Genomic DNA, 23,056 nt, shown 5'->3' with positions numbered 1-23,056 from the left:
AAAATAACGATCGGAAAAATGACATCTTATCTAATGTAGCATCTTCTCTCTCAGTTATTTTATATTATTTTTCTGGAAGTTTAATTCACTCTCGTAATTTCTATGCTCTATATCTATATTCAATTAATAAAGAAAGCAAATAGAGTTATCGTGTGACGTATAAAAACTCGTTAAACTTAAAATTTCAAGTTAGTTTGCATCGGGGAACAATAGAATAGAATGAAAACGAGGTCAGTTCCTCAAGCAACTCGCTGCGTGAAGCAAGTCGGACTACATTTGTGGCCCGAATAACGCTTTTCAACGTTATTTTATTCCTCATTTTTTTGAGAAATATAGATGTGCGCGTAATAAAAACGCGGAAATATATTTAATGGAAAAGAATAACGTATGAATGCGGTACTGAGAAAAAATTTAAACTGCATCTTCACTTCATCCTCGTAGCTAAACGATAATGTATTCGACATAAAAATGATGATCTTAACAATCTTAATGAAAAATTCATATGAGTCATTCAGTTATAATTTGCAAAGCATAATAATACCTGTCATTTATCGATAGTTAATTGATTGTTTGATTATTAATCAAAAATATCTTGAATAATGAAGATTAAAAAGAAATATTGAGCTGTATGTGCATAGACGACCAATATATAAATTGCTATTTCTGTTAATATGTATTAACCGTTAAAATAATTGACACAAATTTATTTATCAATTGACATAAATTGACATTAATCATTTGAATAATTAAGAATTATTAATGCATAGTTGTGTCAAGCAGTAATTCGAATCTTATTTTAATATTAAATTAATATAAATATTTCTGAAAATCTTTTTAATATGAGGCAATAAATATTTTTTATTATTAAAATTATTACTAATCACAATGGAATTTATGTTGCAGCTATTTTAGATTCGCTCTGCAAAGAATTTCTCTCGGTGAATGTATCGGCCATCTTATATCTTATGAATTACGAGCAATACGGACGTAGCACAGCCAGTGCTCAATACTTTCTCCAATTGGCCGGTTACCTTGGAATCCCTGTGATCGCATGGAACGCCGATAACTCTGGTCTCGAAAGAGTGAGTATAACAATTGAAATAAAAAGTAAAAGAATTTACACGGATTTACGTTTCTGTCGGATATGTAAACAGTTATCCGTTCACGAGAAATTTTTATGATGTTAAAGAATTTTTCAAGTTATATTAAAATAAATGGGATCAAACGAATGGCATAGTTGCAATAACATGAGTTTTTGTTATTTACTTTGAAAGTATTTTTCGTAATATAATAAAACTGAAATTAAATTCGAACGGAAATATATCGTCTGCGCGTGTTTCGTCGACATTTGCAAAACATGACGGAAGTTTGTTGGTTTTAGCGGGCATCGCAGAGCAGCTTACAGCTGCAACTGGCACCGTCACTAGAACATCAGACCGCGGCGATGCTGAGTATCCTGGAGAGATACAAGTGGCATCAGTTTAGTGTCGTCACGTCGCAAATAGCTGGTCACGATGACTTCATACAGGCGGTCAGGGAGAGAATCTCTGACATGCAGGACACATTCAAGTTTACCATACTAAGCGCCATTCTGGTCACTGACCCACACGATCTCCAGGAGCTCGTAAATAGCGAATCCCGAGTGATGCTGCTGTATTCAACCAGGGAGGAGGCAATTCATATCCTGACTGCTGCCAGAGAGTACAAAATTACTGGCGAGAATTACGTGTGGGTTGTCACGCAGAGTGTTATCGAAAATTTGCAAACCCCCAGTCAGTTCCCGGTCGGAATGTTAGGTGAGTAGCAAAATTATTTGCATCCACATATTTGCGGTCCAGATCCAGAAATTTATACAAACTCAAAACATTGTTCCTAGTTCATGAATTCCTGGCTTTATCAAATTAGCATAAACTATGATCTGCATCTCGCATACAGTATACTTGTATAAATACTTGTATAATTAATTTTAATTAAATTTACAAAGTTGTGATTTTCACTAAAAGTTACTATAATACTTTTATATTTTAAAAATCATGTGTTTAATTAAAAGTTATGCATTTAAAATTAATAAATAAAGAATATTAAAATATACGCATATTTATAACTCAAAAAAAGAATTAAAAAACGTTAAATATATTCATATTGTAGTAAAGATAAATATAAAATACTTTCATTATTTAAAATAAGACATTACACATAAAGAAAGAGCAAAATGGAAGCAATTTTCTTGAATTATTGAAGTAGAATTCGTTTAAAGAATATATGTATTATTTTATACTTCTCTTTTGAACGGGAATCAAGCCAAAAGCGTATTTACACATCCGTTACACATGTGTTAACATTCAGAATATGTCTTTTATCGGAAAGAATGCACGGACTCTCAAGTGGATAGACAGAAGAATTATTCACACCGTGACCAGAATCACGGAGACGGAAAATTGATTTCTTTCTCCAGCTTCTCCCGAGAATATCCTTGAGAGAAAAATAAATTCATCGGATTCCATCCTGTGAGCTACGTACGTAAAATACATAACTCGAGTTGAATCTCTCACGTCTGAATTTTCACAAACTAAAACTGGCGCGTAAACTCACTCTGTGTATAGAACGCAAATACTTTGTGTTCTTAAACGCGATCGCTATGAATCAAGCAGAACAAATGTTGCTTAGGTTCAATATCATTTTCTAATATTGCTATATCTTTTGGAGTCACATTTGTTTCAAATAATAAGGAAAAATGAGAATTTTGAATATTTTATAAAAAAATGTGTATTGTATAAATTTATAGTTCTGTGAAATTACGAGAAACGTGTCTTACTCGAATGGAATTCGAGGAATTTTTAATATTTTCTATGCAAATATCTCGTTGAGTATTTAATCAATGTGTGAATACTCAAGAATATATCCATACAACGCAAATATTATTGATTTGAATCTTTTCGCTTGCTTTAGCTAAACACAAAAAATGAAAGTGCTTTGGCGATTTTTGTATAAGTCACGTCGAAGTTTCTAAGTTTTTGATACATCGATTTATTTATATTTTTCATATCTCGTTGACACTTCCGATATTTATGGAAATGCAGCTGGCACATCGTGTCGCACAAAAATCTGGTCGAATGAAGCATCTTGCGATGTGTAAATTTTCCGTGAAGATTCTTTTCAAAAAGAAATATATGTTTCATATATATTGCGAAGCAAAACGATTTCTTAGAAATAAATCGTAAAGTAAAATTGACAGCAGAATTTATGCGTCCTTTAAAAAAATGTATAAAATTGAAGACTTTTTATTATTTATATTATTTTTTTTCGATTTATTGCATTCGTAGAATTTATTTTTTATTTCTTATATTTAAAGATGTGAATATCTAACATTTTAACGTTCAAAATTCAAAACTCAAGAAAATCTCAAAAGAAGAAATTCTGTTTCAGAAAAATGATGAAATTATATTTTATTGATTATTTTTCTAAAACAATTTTTTAATGCAAACAAAATCATGATTTATTCAAAAATAAATGAACAAAATCAGAGTACGAACTAAAGCTCAGTTATTTCAAGAATCCAATTTCTATAAATGTTCACGGATTCGAGGACAAAATTGCGAGTATCAAGAGGACGAGTAATAATCCCTGTATTGAGAAATAAAATCCGTGCTTCATGAATTATTTACAAGTTCGCTTAGTCTCGTTCATTTCTATCTGATTATTATCGGCGAAAAGAGAAAGGTGAAAATTACAAAAAAATGTACGATATAATTGAATCAGCCTTCATACAAGCCAATATAAATCTCGTCAATAATGAAATCAGTTTAACGAGTTCGCTCGACCATTTTTCTCTTGCAGGTGTGCATTTCGATACGAGTAGCAAAAGCTTGGTAAGCGAGATCACGACGGCAATCAAGGTCTATGCGTATGGGGTCGAGGACTTTGTCAATGATCCGAAAAATAAGAATCGCAGTCTGAACACTCAATTGAGCTGCGAAGGTGCCGGTGAAGCACGATGGAGTACGGGGGATCTGTTTTTCAAGTAATTTCTAATAGAATTTTCTAAAATGATGATAAATTTATTTGTCGCGTATTTGAACAAAGTTTTCTCTGAATCACAGCAGAATTTTGCTTCGAGTAATTTCATTGGAATTTTCTCTCTATTTCGTAGATTTACAGAATTTTGCAAATTGAGAAAATTTATATATATATATATATATATATATATATATATTGCGTATATGTATATGTATATATATATATATATATATATATATACATACTATATATATATATATATATATATATATATATATACTTGTGTGTATATATATATATATATATATATATATATGAGTTTCTATTAAATAAATATGAGAATGTTATGTATTAATTTTATATACTAGTGCTTTCACATTTATTTTTATTTTTATATCTTTAATTATAATTTTTATAAAATATTTACTTTTACATTACATATAATACATAATATATTATAACGCGTTCTATTATGTCCTTTTTTCTAGATATTTGAAGAACGTTTCCGTTGAAGGTGATCAAGGAAAGCCGAACGTGGAGTTTACTCAAGATGGTGTATTAAAGGCAGCAGAGTTGAAAATTATGAACCTTCGGCCGGGAGTTAGCAAGCAGCTCGTCTGGGAGGAGGTAAACCTAAATCATTTTGCATGTGTGTGTATGTATGTGTGCACTTTACCTTTCGAAACTTTACCTTTTGAAAGTTATTGCTAGTCACGCCAAAGAGTACATAAACACAGCTTTGAGCATTTACAAATAAACTATATAAAGACACATGAATAATTAAAACATTGAAGGGGATCATTAGAATCTCGACATCATTATTTCAATACTAAATTTTTATTTATGTAATTTCTATTTATGTAATTATATACGTATTTGCATAATTTGCATATTGTATTTGTATAACAAATAGAAAGAATTTTTAATATTAAAAATTCCTAAAACTATGCAATGTAAACAAAAAATAAAACATAGATAATAATAATTATAACACTAAAAATTTCTTTTATTTGTAATCAACGTATAATTATTGCATAAACTTACTAAAATTTTATATAAAGAATTAAAAAAGAATGTATTATATTGATATATTAAAAAATGAATATATAGTAGTATATATGTGTATATATATGTGTATATATATACATATGGAGAACATGTTCTGTTAGTTCATATAAAATAAAAAGTACCATAAAATAAACTCATAACTAAAATAAATTCATAACAATTAACTCAATTCGTTACAATTAAATTTTTAGAGAAGAAAGTTCTTATAAAAATATGCAATGGACCAGAAAATTTTTTCCATCCTCGCGCATGAAATCGTTTCGTGCTGAAGAGCTGTTATCGAGCAAAAGAGCAGAATTTATCGCCCTCGATGTCGAAAAGGCTCAAAGGGAACGCGCTATATATAACACCGCGATCGTCTCTTTCGTTACGTCGGATTTACGGCACTGAGCCGCAGAATCGCAGTAAACTGCAACTTCCTTTTGCGTTTGGCGATATCCCTCTTGAAAATGCATTTGCAAGTGAACGAGAATCACAAACGAAGTGCTCCTTTATTAATCGGCAAAGCGATCTTATTTTAATCCGCATCCTGTTTTCATAGTACAGCACCAGATGATCCATTATAATAAATTAATGCGATAGCAAAGACTTCTTGGAGTTCGTCAAGTTTTCAGCGAAAACACGCCCAATGATTCGCCACGCCAATGGTTTCTAGAAATTGTCAGGCTTAGTCGAACGATTCATAATCGTATTATGAATTGCTATATGAGATATGCAAAGTGCTATTGCCAGCGGAACCGGTGGCAACACAATTGTCACGTACGCAATAGTCGAGAGAATATTACGTGGTGCTTCGCCACGGATGATATTACTATGGTATCCTGTAACGCGCACTATGGAAATTTCCAACAAGGAAGATATCTTAGAAAAATTCTTTTCTCGAGCTCGTGGCATGAGTTTTGCATAAAGTTGCGTACTAAAAAATCCGTACATAGTTTTCAAGCGATTTTCAATTTTTATCAATATGTGAAATTATAAAATACACTATGTAAGTGTTTATTTTTTAACAGATATTTTATCATTTAGAATTCTATTATTTTATTCTGAGATTTTTTTTCTATAGAATGTACAATGGCATATTATATTTTCATACATATATATAATATTAGATAAATAATTACACAAATAAATTATATCTCTTATACGACACTACTATATTGTTTTACAAGATAAATAAATATAATAATGTACAAGTAAATATGCATTTATAAAAACAGGAAAGATGAAATAAAATTTATTTGCACTGTGTAAATTAGTTAGAAATTATTATTTATTTTTTATAATCGCTATATAATATATATATATATATATATATATATATATATATATATATATTTAAACGTATTTTCGCTTGTGATAAAAATCCAATCAACCGAAGCTTAAGAAGCCTTTGTTATTACATTAATTTACCATAACGGTTCGCTACTGCACTATAAAAGCGATAAAGGAAACAAATTATAATGAGATTGTTCTGCTAATTAATAAGGGCGCTTAAAAATTTCGTTTGTAATTTTCGTTTACTTACAAATATATACATTACTGTGATCATAAAGTATCGGGACTAATTTTAATTTAAATTAACTATTTCGAAAAATCTTTTTTTTTTTAGATTTGACTGTTTCTGACATTTATCGACAATTTCACTTCATTACCATTGTTAGTTTACAAACCATTGTTTTGTGATTGAAAAAAAATATTTCTGGCAAATTTCAACATTTTCGAATTTTGCTGAATAAAAATTTGCATAGAATTCTGTCTTCGGGATGAAATTTCGTGCACAGAAACAATGGAAATAATTGGAATTCATGAAATTTACTCACTTTACATTTCTGTTCTTATTCGTCATTTTTTGATCGAAAATTCAATGAATTCTCCATTCTACAAGCTCCATATTCGCCTAATATAGCATTATGTGACTTTTTCCTATTCCCTTGGCTAAAATTATAGCTTCATAGACATCGTTTGAGTCGCTAAAAAAGAATTCGCTGTGTGTTCTAAAGATTATATCTAAATCAATTATAAAAAATGTTTCCAGAATTAAAAAACATTGGCATAAGTACATTGCAGTCGGAGGGCATTATTTTGAAAGGGACGAAATAAATTTGGATGAATAAATTCATAGTTTACTTTTTATTGAACTAATCCTAATACTTTTTAATCACAATGGTATATATATTTCAGATTTTACGCATCTTATCTATGTATAAGCTTTTTTTGATATTATTGATATTGTCATGTTTTAATATATTATTAAAGATCCATCAAAAATTTTTACTATTGTTTTAACAGTAGTATTAAGTTTTATAAAATTGATGGGAATTCCATCAAGAATGTTAATACAAAGTTTAACTTCATTTTTTGATGTTCTGTTCGTGACATAAACTCATCTTTGTTCGACCAATTTATTCGAGAAATTCTTTCGTCATCTCATTAAAGTTTAAAACGCTCGCATCGTAGGAACAACGACGTTTCGACATAAGCAAAAATTTACCATTTATCCGCTTCTTTAAGTTCGTTTGGAGGTTGAGTTTATCGCCGAAATAGATTTCTTTTTTGAATACGGCGATAAAACTCTTAGATTTGCTCAAGTTATTTATAATATATTATAATTCATATCTGCGATACTTTTTATATAGTTTATACTCTAATAAAATATTTCTAATATTTCTGTGCTCATCTTAGAAGTTCTTTTTGCGTGTAATGTATTATTTTATGTTAACATAATTACATAAATCTAGAAATCTATAATTATGTTTTGTAAAAAAATGACAACTTAATATTACACAAATATTACATATTTCTCTTTTTTTGTTTAAGACATTTATAATATATTTTCTGCTTGCTAAATTAGACAAATCATTTTTTGAAGTTCTTTTTCTAAAATCGTTTTTACACTTTTAAGATGTTAATTTACAATAAAATTAGAAAAACTATGCGTTAAGATATATATATATATATATATATATATATATATATATATATATAAGTTTAAATGTCTCTCTTGAATGAAAAAGATGTGATTACGCTTTTATCAAAATCTAACATTTTTCGTACATGAGCCATTTATCCACGTTTATTTTTGCAAAGCTATAATTAAAACGCTATTAATCTAGCTCTTCACGTAATGAAAGCTATGCTAAAATTTCATTAACTATCCTGCAACTGACGCAACGGGATGCGAAACTTTGTTACCTCGACAGCCGTGCGACCGTCTCGATTCTAACAATTTGCGCGCAAGTCACAATTTTAATTATTTCTTTTAATTTGAAAGAAGACGATCGTCTCTTTGACGAAGTTTTCGCACTATGCTAGTCTCGACATCTCGTTTCTAATTATATCTTTCGTTCATATCATGTCGGTACGAATCATTGTGACTTCAAAGAATATCGAGATCCCGTATTCCCATTTATTCCCTTGACAGTGACGTTCTTTCGTTTCATTGCTAGAAATAATTAACCAGAGATATTGAAGGCGATCTTGGTATTTCCTGCGTAAGATCGAGCTGACAAGTTGATAAGGACGAACAGCGTATTGCATGTACGAATATAGAAGAAAATGCATTTTTTTAAATTAAAATATGATGAACTCGGAATTTTTTCAACTTTATTTTCTTAAAGAGAAATAATCGTTAAAAGCAAGTAGACGGTGAAGCTATCTTTTCATAGAAAATAATAAATCTAGAATGTTGATGAGTCTATGTAAAGTATATATACATATATCAGAATAACATAAATAAAGTTATTGAATGTAGACTGTTTCAGTTATTACGAGTTTATTAAAGGCTCAAAGGCAACGAAACGTTCAGCATTTTTATAGCAGCTATATAATTAAATTCAACTATCATTTAAATTTCAAAAGAATTAACGTTCTGACAATATTACTATTTTATAATAATTTATTTGTATAATTGTATAATTATATATAAATATATATTTACATAAAAATATTACGTTAACATATAATTATTTATAATAATATTTTTTATCATATATGATAGCGCTTTTCTCCTACAAAAAAATTAAATTTCATGTTTGTTTATCATATCTTTTTAATAAATGTCGTCGATTATTTTTTTTTTGCAAGGAATGCCTTTTATCCAATTTGCAAAGATATAATTTAGAAAAAAATTGAATCTTCTCTCGACATACTTATACATCTCTTCTTAGTTTTCTCATAATTCTCATAGATAATGAATACTTAATATTCATGGTAAAATTTCAACGATACTATAATGCATTATTTTCGTGCCGTATGCATGTTTTCCGCACATTTCGCTACCAAATTGCCTTTGCAAAATAAGCGGATTATCGGGTCAAAATCCGATCGTGGTCCAGCATCGTCGAGCGGCATCGTTGAAACGCGTCGATCGACTAATCATGTTAGGTATATATATATGTGCTAAATACCAATTTCCGATTCAAGAATCGCCAAACTCGCATCGGAATGCAGTTTAATTCGCGCCCTCGCTGTAATTCGCGCAATCGTGCGAAATTAGGTCGTCACTTAGGAAGCTGTAGCTAGAATTAATTAGTGTACACGCGTTTCTCACTCGTCGACAGGATAACGTGTGCGACTCTGACAATCAACTGAACACAACATGAATGTACATATGACGGACACTCGCAACTAGTCGATGTTTCAAACATGCCTTTCTTGCTTATAGAGTGAGATAAATCGCACTACATGATATACACGAGGAAATAATCATTATAAATATCGTCATTTTCATTATCAATCTTAAGCGTAATTTGCTAATTATTTTTCATTAGTTTGACATTTACAAAATAATTTAATTGATTGATTTTACGTTTATTTATTTATTGTGAAAATTTCTCATTAATTTCAATCAACTGTAAAAGTCTCTCTCATAATCTCTCTCATGCTCATATATAATTTTTTATTCATTTATTTCATACATGTCATCAATGTTGAAAACTACATAACCAAAATAAATAAGAAGATAAAAATTGCTTTATTTAAATATATAAAAGTACAAAAGTATAAATTATTATATACAATTGCATATAAAATTAATAAGATATTTTTGCATCTGTAATTATTATAATTTATGATGCTTTCTTCAGAAGCATTCAATAATTTGATCTTCTTCAGAAGCATTCAATAATTTGATTGAATAATTGTTTCATGTAATCTGCAGCTTGATAAAATATTAATTAATAATTCTTTACTTTAATAATTCTTTTACATTTATGAGCAAATTTATATATGTATATTAATAATATTAATTTACAATTATAAAATATATAAATAGTTACAATTCTGAATGTTCGAAAAATTAATTTTATTATGACGTATAAAAATATATCGGGAAGCAACTGGTGCAATTAATTAAAGTGTAATTAAAGTATATAAAAATACAATTATTTTCAGATAATTATTTAATATTAATGGATCAATTTATATGATAAACTTTAGATATAATAAATTGGATATTTAATAATATATATATAATATATCAAATATATGAAATAAAGTGACATAAAATCGAATATCGATAAGTATATTAACAGCTTAAAGGATTGTAGCGTTAGTGAAATGTTGACGGTAAAATTTCACTATCCGTGATAATTATTACCCGTTCCATTTGCAACAGCAGTCAAGTTATTTCGAAACGTTTCGTTTTTTCATAGCACGTAAATTATAAGTTCACGATAACTTCAATTTTACGTCAATGTAGCGTTTTATTTTTGGCATCGCAGTCATATCGATTTTTTCGTCCTATATTTCTTCAAATAAATTCCAGGAATCCTCGGCAATCCGAAAGCAAAATAACAAGAATGATGGAGAAAAATTCAATTAAGATAGGATAGCCTGTCGAACTCAAGAAAAATGACAAACATTCTTATTATATATAAATGAAATATCTATTTAACTGCTCAAATATCTTTTAATTAAGCAAGTCATTCTTGACTTGTTTAATTAAAAAATATTTGAGCAGTTAAATATATATATATATATATATATATATATATATATATAAATTAGTTAATTAATATTACATAAATCAATATATATTATATGTTCGTACTATTTATACCATTTAAAAGAATATTTTGCCTATATTAATTAATCCCAGTTTGTTTTTTGATATTCGTACGCGTTATAATAAAGATGATTAACAATTAATAATCTATAATATGCACGTAAGATAAAATGCAACAAATTAATAATAAAAAGATTGATAAACAATACCGGATATATATTTATATTGAGAAGAATTATCGAAGATTACATTGATATTTATTTTTTCCAAGCATTTTATTTCAATAAGCTAATTATGTAAAGAATGAAATGAATTGTAAAAGAAAAAGATGCATAGATTTTAATACAAAATATTAAAAATGTTAATTGCTTTTATCGACAACTATACAATGATTTGCGATATGTTGCTTTCATCAACAGGTGATGATGTGTTTTAAAGATATATATATATATATATATATATATATATATATATATTTTTTATAATAAATATATATACATAATAATACACATAGTAACAATTAATAACTCTAAAATTTATCTTTGTAAGTAAAACTTGTAGCAAATGGTGTTGATTGCGTGTAAATTGTTAGTTATATAATCACGAGGAGAGTAATTAGCCAATTATCAGAGAAACAGGCATGCAAGCCTGGCTTCGGAATTAATCATCTGACCCAATACACATCGTGGTCACTTGAAGCTTTTCGATACCTGACATATGGTGTACATATGCAATGATGCACGAGTATTCTATCAAGACACGCACAGTGCGTACGAGGCTAATTAGCGAAATTGCTCGAATAGCGAATAGTTACGCTTCCATTTACTCGTCAATGGCATTAATTGCTGTGAGATAGAATAGGAAAATTGATATAATTAACATGTTTGCTTACATGAAATGGTTTGTAATTATAGTATTGGCTATATTGCGTTATAAATAAAATATTTATGATGCATATTTTTGAATTTGTATAAGTACCGAGAGAAAATTTTGAACGAATATTTCTGATTTAATGAATATGATTTAATTAATATGATTTATGATCTATTTTTCTGTTGCATTAAATTTATATTATTTATTAGATTAACAACGGAGACACAAAATTTGTATATTTTATGTAGAATTATTCACTGTCGAATTATTTTAAACTACTTATTAATTACAAAAAGTTAAAGAATATTGTCACTTTCTGTTATATATTGAACATCACTTCGAACTGTAAGTTTTAATATGTTTTTATATGTAATTATGCGATTCCTCTGTTTTGTGATTGTTAAGTTCTGTAATTATTGATACATTTTATATTTAATTTCTCTTTTTTTCTCGATCAAGAAAATTATCATGTTCTTAATTAATTAATGTGTGATTCAATGAAATACACATATAATCAAATACATACATACAAATATAATCTCGTAAGACAAGAAAGATAGAAAATCCCATCATACATATATAATCTGTGGCATTCTGTCATTTTATTTGCTAGCAAAAATTGGCAATTCAATGTGCAATAATTCTCAAAACTTCTGAAAACAACATCGGGAGATGTACATATGCTGCGTATACGTTTTCTCCGTCAAGTTGCTCGAGTTACGTCTTTTTCCATTCACCTCTTGGATTCTTGGTCCTCAGAAAGCTGGTTCCTAAACGAGCTTGAAAGTTATCCCTTTTCTAGGTCGATATTCTTAGAAGAAAATTTATGCTGGAAGTTTTGCAGATTAGAGGGCAGTCCAACGGGACTGCCTGGAATCGTGCCAAATACCGTGGGATGTATCGCAAACGATTCCAGTAAAACCGGTGGACAATGTACAGCGTACAGTGTAATCCCCGTTTCCCTTTACCTAACCGGGCTTATCGAGGAGACAGCCATTGTGGTGGCTTTATGTCGCGGTCGAAATCCTTATGGGGCAATTAACTCTTCTATTCGAGGCTTTTTTCGATAAATTTCTGAATCCTATAAGTAGTTTTTCATGTCACACACTATAAAATTGTTAAATATATCCGGATATCGTAACCGAGGAAAGGAGCTGAAACATTCATAAAATTATATTAGTTTTTCAACACTTAGATTGAAAAATTAAGTACTATCCATGATAAATGAAAAATGTTCTTTTGGGAGAAGTGTAAGAAAATATCTTCTTATCTCTAAATCATAAAAAAGAATTACTCTTATAAATCTTTTATGTGTTAAGGAATCTTTTCTTCTAACTTCTAATTCCGCATTATTTTGTAATCTTTCTGTTGATTTGTTTATAAACTAATAAATAAAAATAAATAGTAACTATTTTTTATGTCATATATTATTATGTGAATTATCGAATTAAGTTTTCAAATCAATTATTTTTTCTATTTTCTTATAAAAATAGCAATATACATTCATTTGATTAATAAATACATTTAAAGTTATGTTAACGTACAGTGAATAATATTAATTGTTCAGATGACCTTCATGTACACTCGATATATCAGTCTATAATGGCTCTTAACTATAATTATTGTGGTTATTATACTAGAAAGTTTATGTTTCGCTATGGAGCAATAAACTGGTTAACAAGATGTAACTGCTAACATGCCACGAACTAAACAGGCGGTGGAACTTATAATTAGCAAACGCGATGCGCTAACGAGACTGCTATAATTAGGAGATTCCATGAGATTTTACAGTACATTCACGTTGATATCGCGTCAAAAGAGTATTTGCGATTGCCTTAACAATAAATATGATAGAGTATATCAACATCAAGGAACGCGTTATGGCATATCACGCGACGCGGCATTGTTATAATCTCGAGTCCGCGTAATGAACGTGTAACCTGTTTATTAATTCATAGCATGTTAATCTAGTCATTAATTTATCACCGGCGCTTTGTAGCGCCGGCACCATTTCGCGAGATATTTCTCAGCAAAAATTTAATTTCCGACTGTTTATTGCGATTTACCGATACGCGTTATATTGTACCATCCGTTATTTAAATTAATTAAATAATGAACAAAGAAGAAAATAATATGTGTGTGTACATATTAATTTAATTATCAATATTAAAATAAATGTAATACGAAGATCTGGATAAATGCGCGAAAATAAAAATATGAGAATTAGCGTAAAATGTTCTTTCATGTGTTTGTAATATTAATAAATATGAATTATTAAAATCAGATATTAAGATTATTATTTTTTAATTATTATTTTCTATATTTTCTATATTTAAGTTCTATATATTCTATAAAAAATCTCGATTTAAGTAATATGTACATATACGATATTTATTCACACACTCTGTTTGATGTTACTTTCATTAATCTTGTTCGGATTTCGCGTAAACATGCGTTAACATATAAATGCAATATAAATGCGCTTTATAATTCCAGTATAAAGTAAGAATCCTTTGAGCGAAATGCACACAATATGGTAGCTGTATTAATTTACAGACATAGAATTAAGTTAATAAAAACAAAAAAGTAGAAAATATATATGGAATCAATTTTTTAAATGCGCAAATATATATCTCTTAGATCTTTAATCTTTCAAAAAGGTATTAATAAGAGATCCAGCATTCTGTTTTTTGTCCCTCCGTAATTCTAAGAATGAGAAGTGAACGACTATGTTGCCATATATGAATTGGCTTGTGCATGAATTTTCATGACGACACGCTTGGTGCAACTCTACTCTTCCGTGCAGTATCGGTTTCTAATATGTAGATGTCTCGTTCGCATCGAAATGGATTGCCGGTGAAGGCTCTACATATTCAAAAGTTAAGCGACGCTTATGCCGGAGCAATGCAATTTCGTTTTATTGGCCCTAGGAAGTTGCTGTGTACTCTGCGCGAGGAACCACCTATTTTATTTGCTAGTGTACATGACTGTCAAATAAAGTTTGACGGCTGACGGGAAAAGGCTGCCGACGAAATGAGCAATACTATCAAAAAAATAACAGTAATTAACAGCATGAATGTTATGTTGGCTATGTGTGTACAAATAAACTGTCCTTCGATTTCTTGTTCACATCGCCGTAAAATTACCTCTTTATCAGACATTTTGTGATGCATAGAATAAATCAACTCGCGTTCGAATACACTGAATTAAATGCGCCATACAAACATTGATGGATAGTTGGTGAAGTGTAACGGAAAAAGGTGACACACTCTGTTTAGATTTTAAAATTATATTATACGTAATTGAAAAAAAAAATATAATTAAATATAAATATAATAATACAAGTGTGTAAAATTTCTTCGGAGAAGAGAAAGCAAGGAAAAAATCAGAATTAAAAATATTTTATATAAAAACTAAAAATTTTTTATAAAGAGAGGAAGAAATACAAATTATATAAATTTAAATTTAACATTAATGCAACTTCATGATTTTTTATTGAAAATGTATACATTATAATTCATTATAATTTATTACATTATAATTTCTATTGAATTTCAATAATGTTAATTACGCGAAACAATTTTTGTCCCGTTTATTCCAAATACATTGAATAAATCGATTCTCGATAACATGTAATAAGAATAAAAAATTGATATTACTTTTTACAGAATTCAAATTAACAGATAATTTCATGCGCGGACTTTGTTCTAGCTCTTTCTTTATAGTAAAGAAATATCATTTTTGATATAAGCTCGAAAATTTATTTTAAATTTATCGCTAATATAAATCACATCAAAATTTTCTACAATTTTATTTTATTTTTTAAGTATTATTATCATGATAATAAATTTAGGATACGTGTAACAATAACTAAATAATGAATTTTATTTTTTGACATATGTAGTTTTCAAGAATATAATGTGAAAAAGATGCCGAAAAGCAAATATAAGTGCACTTTTAATATTATCCACATGAGTTGCTGACGTAATGATCACATATTTTTACTTGGGTAAGCTGGGTCGACTATAAGTTTTAACATATGGAAATGTCCAGTGTGTGCAAATGGTTTTAATGGCTACTATAAATTATGTCCACATTATTTTCATATTTTGTTGATTCATTTGATTTTAAATTGTTATGTGAAACTTTAATAACGCTCTTAAAATATTGTAGGAATAATATTATAATTGAAATTTAATGAATTATTTATTTAACTGATATCTTTTAATAAATTTTGATAATTATATAAATTGTAACGGAATTGGAATGAAATTTTTCCCAATTAATCCCGTTGATTATTTTCAAATAACTATATAATATTCTCATTTATTTAAGCATATCAATAATATCTATTTTTACTTCTGACATTCACTGAGGATATTTTATAAATACATTTTCTTTTTAAAATGTAAATAAATAATGTAATTAAATTTAAACATATCTCTATCCTATTTTACAAGTGACTTAAGTTATTTAAGTTATACCAATTATAATCGCAATGATAAATTTTCTAAGATTATAGAGTCAGCGAATGATAGATATATGATTCTAAAATTTTCATCGACGTTGACTAATGACGCTTCATTACCGAGCACAGTTTCACCTGAATAGGAAGTAAATTGCACGTCCGATAGTAGGAGACGATATGCGTGGGAAGCGATTGAAGTACATGACGAATTTCAGATTACATCGATGCACCTAACTCTACCTTCGTATTAAATCGTCAGAAAGCGATTCAGGAAAGTGTCGGAAAAACTTCGTAATTCGATCTCCGTTTTGCGTCATATTTTTATTGCTGACGTTTTCTTTCTTATTGAAAACAATTTTATATGTAATCAAGTATAAAGAGTTAGCGATGCAAAATTTAAAACAATTAAACTAAAGCTACAGCGTTCAACAAATATTTGAATAAAACTTTTAAGTACTGTAAATTGCAAGAAACTTGATTATGATTTTTTAAAATTTTACTGTTGTTTTTAAAAATTACTCAAATCTTACTATTATTCTTAGAAGTCACAGAAACAAGAAAAAGAGAGTAAAACTATCAACTCATCAAATAAACCATAAACAGAGAGAATGAATAATTACAAGAATGGATAATTACAAGAAAATCCAGAGAATTCTTCTAAAACTTTCATATTCGATGTGTTAATAAATTGATGTCGAACTTCTTCATCTATTATTCTTTGTTCTTTTTACTCTTTTATATGATTAATATTTATTTAACTAAAATATTAAAGATATAATCTTTTCCTTATAATAACAACATGACACTAAGAAAAGATTCATTAAAATTGCTATCATGTTTGATCATATTTTTTATCTGCTTATCTACAGATCGGCGTCTGGAAGTCCTGGGAAAAGGAGGGTCTGGATATCAAAGATATCGTCTGGCCAGGCAATAGCCATACTCCTCCGCAAGGCGTGCCAGAGAAGTTCTACCTTAAAATAACTTTTCTGGAGGAGCCGCCCTACATCAATCTTGCACCGCCTGATCCTGTGACCGGAAAATGCTTGGTGGATCGCGGTGTTCATTGTCGAGTGGCCAAGGACTCCGATATGATTGAGTAAGTTTGAGAAATTGGAATTTTTTGTTAGAGAAATATAGATCTGTCCAAACTTATTAATATTTCATACGTGTGACATTTGCAAACTTGCGATTCTAAATATTATATATATATATATATATATATATATATATATCTTTTATTAATATAATTTTTAGGCCTGAGAAATAAATGCTTCTTTTCATAGACTTATATTATGCTTTATATTTTTATACTTCATATTTATATGAAATAATAAATAATTCGTATTCTGTATGGAAAATATTTTATTTTCGTTAAAATTTAGTTTTTATTAATAATAATTAAAAACGTTTTAATATTGAAAATTAATAAGAAGTATGTACAATGATCATACATCGATTTTAATTATTGTAAACAAATGTAATTGCTTATAGTTTAAGCTGTTATTCACCATGTTGATAAACTGTTTTATATGTTTATACAGATTTAAAAGACATAATATGTATATAGTGAACTATAGGGCCTATTATATTGCCTAAGTGATTAAAAGATTAAGCGTCGCGATGATAAAATAACTCGACTGATCACAAGGGAATAAAGTACTCAGAAACAACGTCTAGCTATATACGAATCATTACTACTTAATGTCAGTGCTTCGTGTATTTCGCTTCGTAAAATTTTTAGAACTATTTCAACTTATTATATACTGTCACTTTTCGATGAAATAACACAATAATAACAATAAAAAGTAATAATTATGCAAATTTAAAAAATTTTATAAATTATTTATTTCTATTCACTTCATTTTATATTATTTTACTTTATTTCATTTTATATTATTTTACTTTATTTCTCTACAATTTATAATTTAACCGTTACTAAAATAAGCTACAGTAAAATTTAATCAACGTTAGTACTAATGATTTACATAAATAATGTTAATGTGATATAGTAAACGTTACATATGCTTTAGTTCATGACATGCCGCGAAAATCAGGATTCATTCAATTCTGATAAATTCTCGGCGTTGCTCTTAAATAAAAACTGAATGTTAGCCCGAAAGTCATGTTATACTGCACATTTATTTCATTTGCAAGATACATGTGTCGCTTCTATATCAAGTTAGAAAGAATCTTGCAATTAAAGAGCCGGCCTTTAATTTTACATCGAAACTAAACTAATACTTGCGCTTCATAAGAGTGAAAAGTTGGCATTTAAGTGATACATAATAACATTTATCATGCGATAAATTCATTGGCAATCACTTTGCAATGTGCTTTCAGTAAATTCTTCAAGTTCGAGTTTGTAGTATTCATATAACGGCAAAGCGTAAAAAAATTAATTGCAATCGTTACAGTGATTTGATTTAATAGTCCAATACGATGCTATTTTTATCGGATATTTGTATCGACCTTCGCGTTGCACGCGAGCTAAATTGTTGAAATTTATCGAGCGTATTCTCGATGTTGTTATCCAATTTGAAGTGCCATCGATGTCGTTTGGGGTTACAATTCCCAGCAGACATTCTCTGCATATAACAGTATTTATTTACATGAAACGGGGTCACGCAATATACGTTAAAAACTTGTTTCCGCTCGAATAGTATGTGCATGCGACAGCTGTTGCAGCACACGTTTTCGGTGTAAATTCGAAGATCCGCAGGAGAATCTATTTTTATGTAAAACAATACAGCATTTTACCGAAAACAGTACAAGATAAAATGACTCTCTATATATATTTGCTATATTTTTCTTCTACAAGAAAAAAATTAGATCAACGATATCATTATAATTAGGAATTATTGAGAGCGAAAGGATTAAAAAATGAATATCGATGCAGGATATTTTCAAATAATAGTGAGCATGATTTTTAACAAATTTTTATGTTAATTCGAATAATTTTCAATTTCTCTTCTAATTTTCTTTACTCATTCGCTTTTGTCTTTCCATTTCATAAATACTCTATTACAATTATTATAGTTATTACAGTTAGTACATTGTTACAGATTATTTATAATATTTTTTTTCCGAATCTTATTTAATTATTCTTATAAGATCCTTGAATATATAAAAAAAAATCATTTTATTAAAACACACAAGAGCGGAAAAATAAGAATGACGATTTAATTTATATTTATGTATATCAGGGAACTCTGATGTGAATCGCATCTCGGAAATAGCACGCCGACAAATTTTCTAAAGATATCTGTCTGCGAAAATAATAGTGTGGAAGTAATTGAAACTCTTTTTCCTTTCTTTCTCTTTCCTCCCTTGCATGCGCGCCAAGGAGCGTTAGGAAATTATCTCGCAGAAAAGGGTAGAAAGTAGAGAAAGAGAGAGAAAAAGAGAAAAATCAATTTTCTGTTTCAATTGTCGATGTCACAACAATTGGTTCTATGAGAAATTTCAAAAAGAACAAACCAGATATTCGGATAAACTGAATTTTATATATAATGTGAAAATATAAAAACATTTATTTATATTAAAATGTTACACATTATTTTAATTTGAGTAATATGCATTTTATTAAATTTTTATGAAATTATCAATTCTAAGAATATCGTTCACAATGTCTCTACTTATTGTTTTATAATTTATCACGAATTTTATTAATAACTATTTTTTGTTAATACCCATGTATAATTAAATCGCTTATATATACGAGTAATTTAACGTTAGATCAAAGTTTTATTTATAGAAAGAGTTTAAAAAGTAAATTTCTTTTTAAACGTTAGATTATAAAAATATTTTAAAGAGTATCTGAAATAATTAATCTTAAATTAATTAAACAAACAATTGCATTACGCTTGAAATACGTTGTTTACTCATATTCTCTTCGGTAAAGCTTTGATAGCGAGAATTAATTCTTATCACGCTTCCTCCGAGTAAACATATTTCGAAAAAGGTATAATTAAAAACTTTGTGACAAATTGTCACACGAAAACTGTCAGTGTAAAATAACATTATTCTTCTTTTAAATAAATTTCAGAACTACCGAATATATAGCTTTATTTTTAAATTTACAGATATAAACATAACTATTATAATATAAAAAATAATGATTATATGTAATAATAATGTGCAATTTCAATAATAAAAAATTAGTTAATTTATATTTAGTTAATAGTTTTATTATATAATTTGTGTTGTATGTAATTTATTGTTTTATTTGTAACGAATTATACTCTATTATAAAGTTCTCGCCTATTATGTTTATTTTAATAATAATATACGATATAAATTTTTAAATCGTTAGTATAATAAATTATTGAAAATATATTAAATTAAATATATATTTCATCCATTGTAATGATTTGTACAGATTATTCGTAATATTAAAAAACACATAAATATTGAACAAAACACATACATATTTTTTATTGGAGAACGCGAAGCGTATTCGATTCTTATTTCACTAACAAAATAATGTTTTTTATTTTAATAAACTGATTTAATGAATTTTTTTGTACCGAAATATATGCGCGATGGCAGCTGCACGAGAGATGCATACTTAAATAAGAATATGGAACTGAAAAAATTAAACCATTAGTTAAAATATGATACACTATATTACATTTTTATGAAAAGTGTAAACTAATTGTTGCTAATAAAAAATAAAAATCGTATTCCATTAATTGTCAGAGGAAAAGTGGAAAGAATTATCTAATTACTAATTGTGTGCAGCCTGAAAGAAGTACGTTATTCTCCCTTAACGAATTGATATTAGCGCTATAAGAAACTTGCGAAGGTACTACTACTCACAGTACAGAATAATTGGCAATAAATTACACCTAACGTAATGCTTCACCCGTAATATACCGTCTGTACAATGCCAATTTGTCCATGTTATATTTTGAAATCTTTTTTCCAGCTGAAGATCACATTCCTATCTAATTAAGCTAGTATTACGAAGGAGATAATAAATATTATCTCGCCAGGATTACATTTTTGAGAAAGAAAAATGTGCTTGGTTTTAATGAATTTATTATAATTTATTATAAGATAAAGTTTTTTCTCTAAAAAAAAAATACGCTGCACGAATGCTTTTCTGATATACATACATGTTTTATATATATTAGAGAAGTTTTCATATATAAAAAATCTCACGTTGAATAGTTGACGAACTCGGACAAAGCTGTGAGATTGTGTATTAATATGCAAATCGTTTTAGATTAATTAGTGTCCTTTACTGGAAGTGTCTGAGACTTGCAAATAGTAAAGATTGAATCCTTATCTTGAACAGAGAATGTGAATGTGTTATTACAAAGACTTTCTCATTTGGAATGCTGCCGAATTGCGAATTAAAAGCGGGAATTGCATTACATATTCTTATGCGAAACCATATTAATTTTGAGATATCTAATTTGATTTCAAGATTTATTACGCGATTTATAAATGTGTATTCAAGATATCTTTTAATGCGGGTAATAATTTCACGAGTAATTTAGTACGTAAAAGTAATAGAGAATAATACGTAAAAGTAATGAGAAATAAAACAAAAAGTTCATATGAACTTTCGTTATTATTTCTGTATGTACTAAACTCATTTTTGAAGTTATGCTCATATATTACAGCACTCGCTGCACATAGTATGTGAATCAGAATATTATATTCTCTCATATTAATAAAGGAGTATCGCTTATCTGAAACTTTTGTACATGATAGACAACTGAGTCGCTTACTAGGTTGAACTCGAAAGTATCATAATTAATGATGATGAACTATTATAGACAACATCCATTTTGCAAGACAATATTAACCAATAGCTTCATTGAGAAAATACATGTGAATAGAAACACCGAAAATTGCTAAAGTATTTTTTGTTATAATTGTAATATAATTGATTATAAATAACAATTTTAATACATTTAATTAAAGTATAATAAATGTACTTGCACAATTACCTCTTTATTATATCATTTAAAGTATCTCTAATCGTATACTTTGACATGTATATACGTATCGAATATCTCATTAATCCAATCAAGTCGAGCTCTCTTAATTATTAAAATTTTCGATTATATTCGGATACGTGAAATGCTATAATCTACAGTTTATAGCGCATTGTCATAAAATAAGGATTAAATTTCATGATTCAAATATTCTCAGCAATTTCTATCATGTTAACCTGCGAAATCCATAGGCCATGCGAACATATTGCGTAAACGAATGCTCGCGGATAAAGACCCGGATGCCACGTAAGCGAAATGTCGATACGAGAAATAGCTCTCCGACAAAACTCTTATGTAATGCCTCTTGGAAATAACAACGAAAAACTTCTCTTTGTAACTTAAGCTAAACCGTCTTTTATAGCAATCTTTTACTTTCGTATGATTGAGACTTTATTTTTCGCAGACTAATATCCTTGACAAATCACTGAGTAATTCGATAAAATTTAATTCAAAATAGCCTACAAAATTTATTCTAAAAAAGTTAATTTTTTTAGAGGACTACTATTTTTTTTATGAAACGGACAAATATTTATAACTTTTCTTCAAATTTGTATTAAAATGTATTAAATAAAATTTATATTCATTATATTCATTATATTCATTATATTTATAAAT

The 23,056-nt window shown here is 28.2% G+C and overlaps 1 protein-coding gene across 6 annotated transcripts in view; it reads left to right on the top strand.

Annotated features, from left to right (window-relative positions):
- The window catches only part of LOC105254467 (glutamate receptor ionotropic, NMDA 2B), a 176,159-nt gene that overhangs the window by 136,011 nt on the left and 17,092 nt on the right, over positions 1–23,056 (top strand). For all 6 annotated transcript variants that reach the window (XM_011263153.3, XM_011263151.3, XM_011263152.3 and 3 more), the window contains 5 exons: positions 904–1,082; positions 1,382–1,796; positions 3,838–4,021; positions 4,506–4,644; positions 17,300–17,529. In XM_011263153.3, the coding sequence (XP_011261455.1) occupies positions 904–1,082; positions 1,382–1,796; positions 3,838–4,021; positions 4,506–4,644; positions 17,300–17,529 (1,147 nt within the window). The remainder of the gene's footprint in view (positions 1–903; positions 1,083–1,381; positions 1,797–3,837; positions 4,022–4,505; positions 4,645–17,299; positions 17,530–23,056) is intronic.

This window comes from Camponotus floridanus, unplaced genomic scaffold (genome assembly GCF_003227725.1).
Source record: "Camponotus floridanus strain SB8 unplaced genomic scaffold, Cflo_v7.5 scaffold61, whole genome shotgun sequence".
NCBI classification, from domain to species: domain Eukaryota; kingdom Metazoa; phylum Arthropoda; class Insecta; order Hymenoptera; family Formicidae; genus Camponotus; species Camponotus floridanus.
This window is presented reverse-complemented; position numbering and strand designations above follow the sequence as displayed.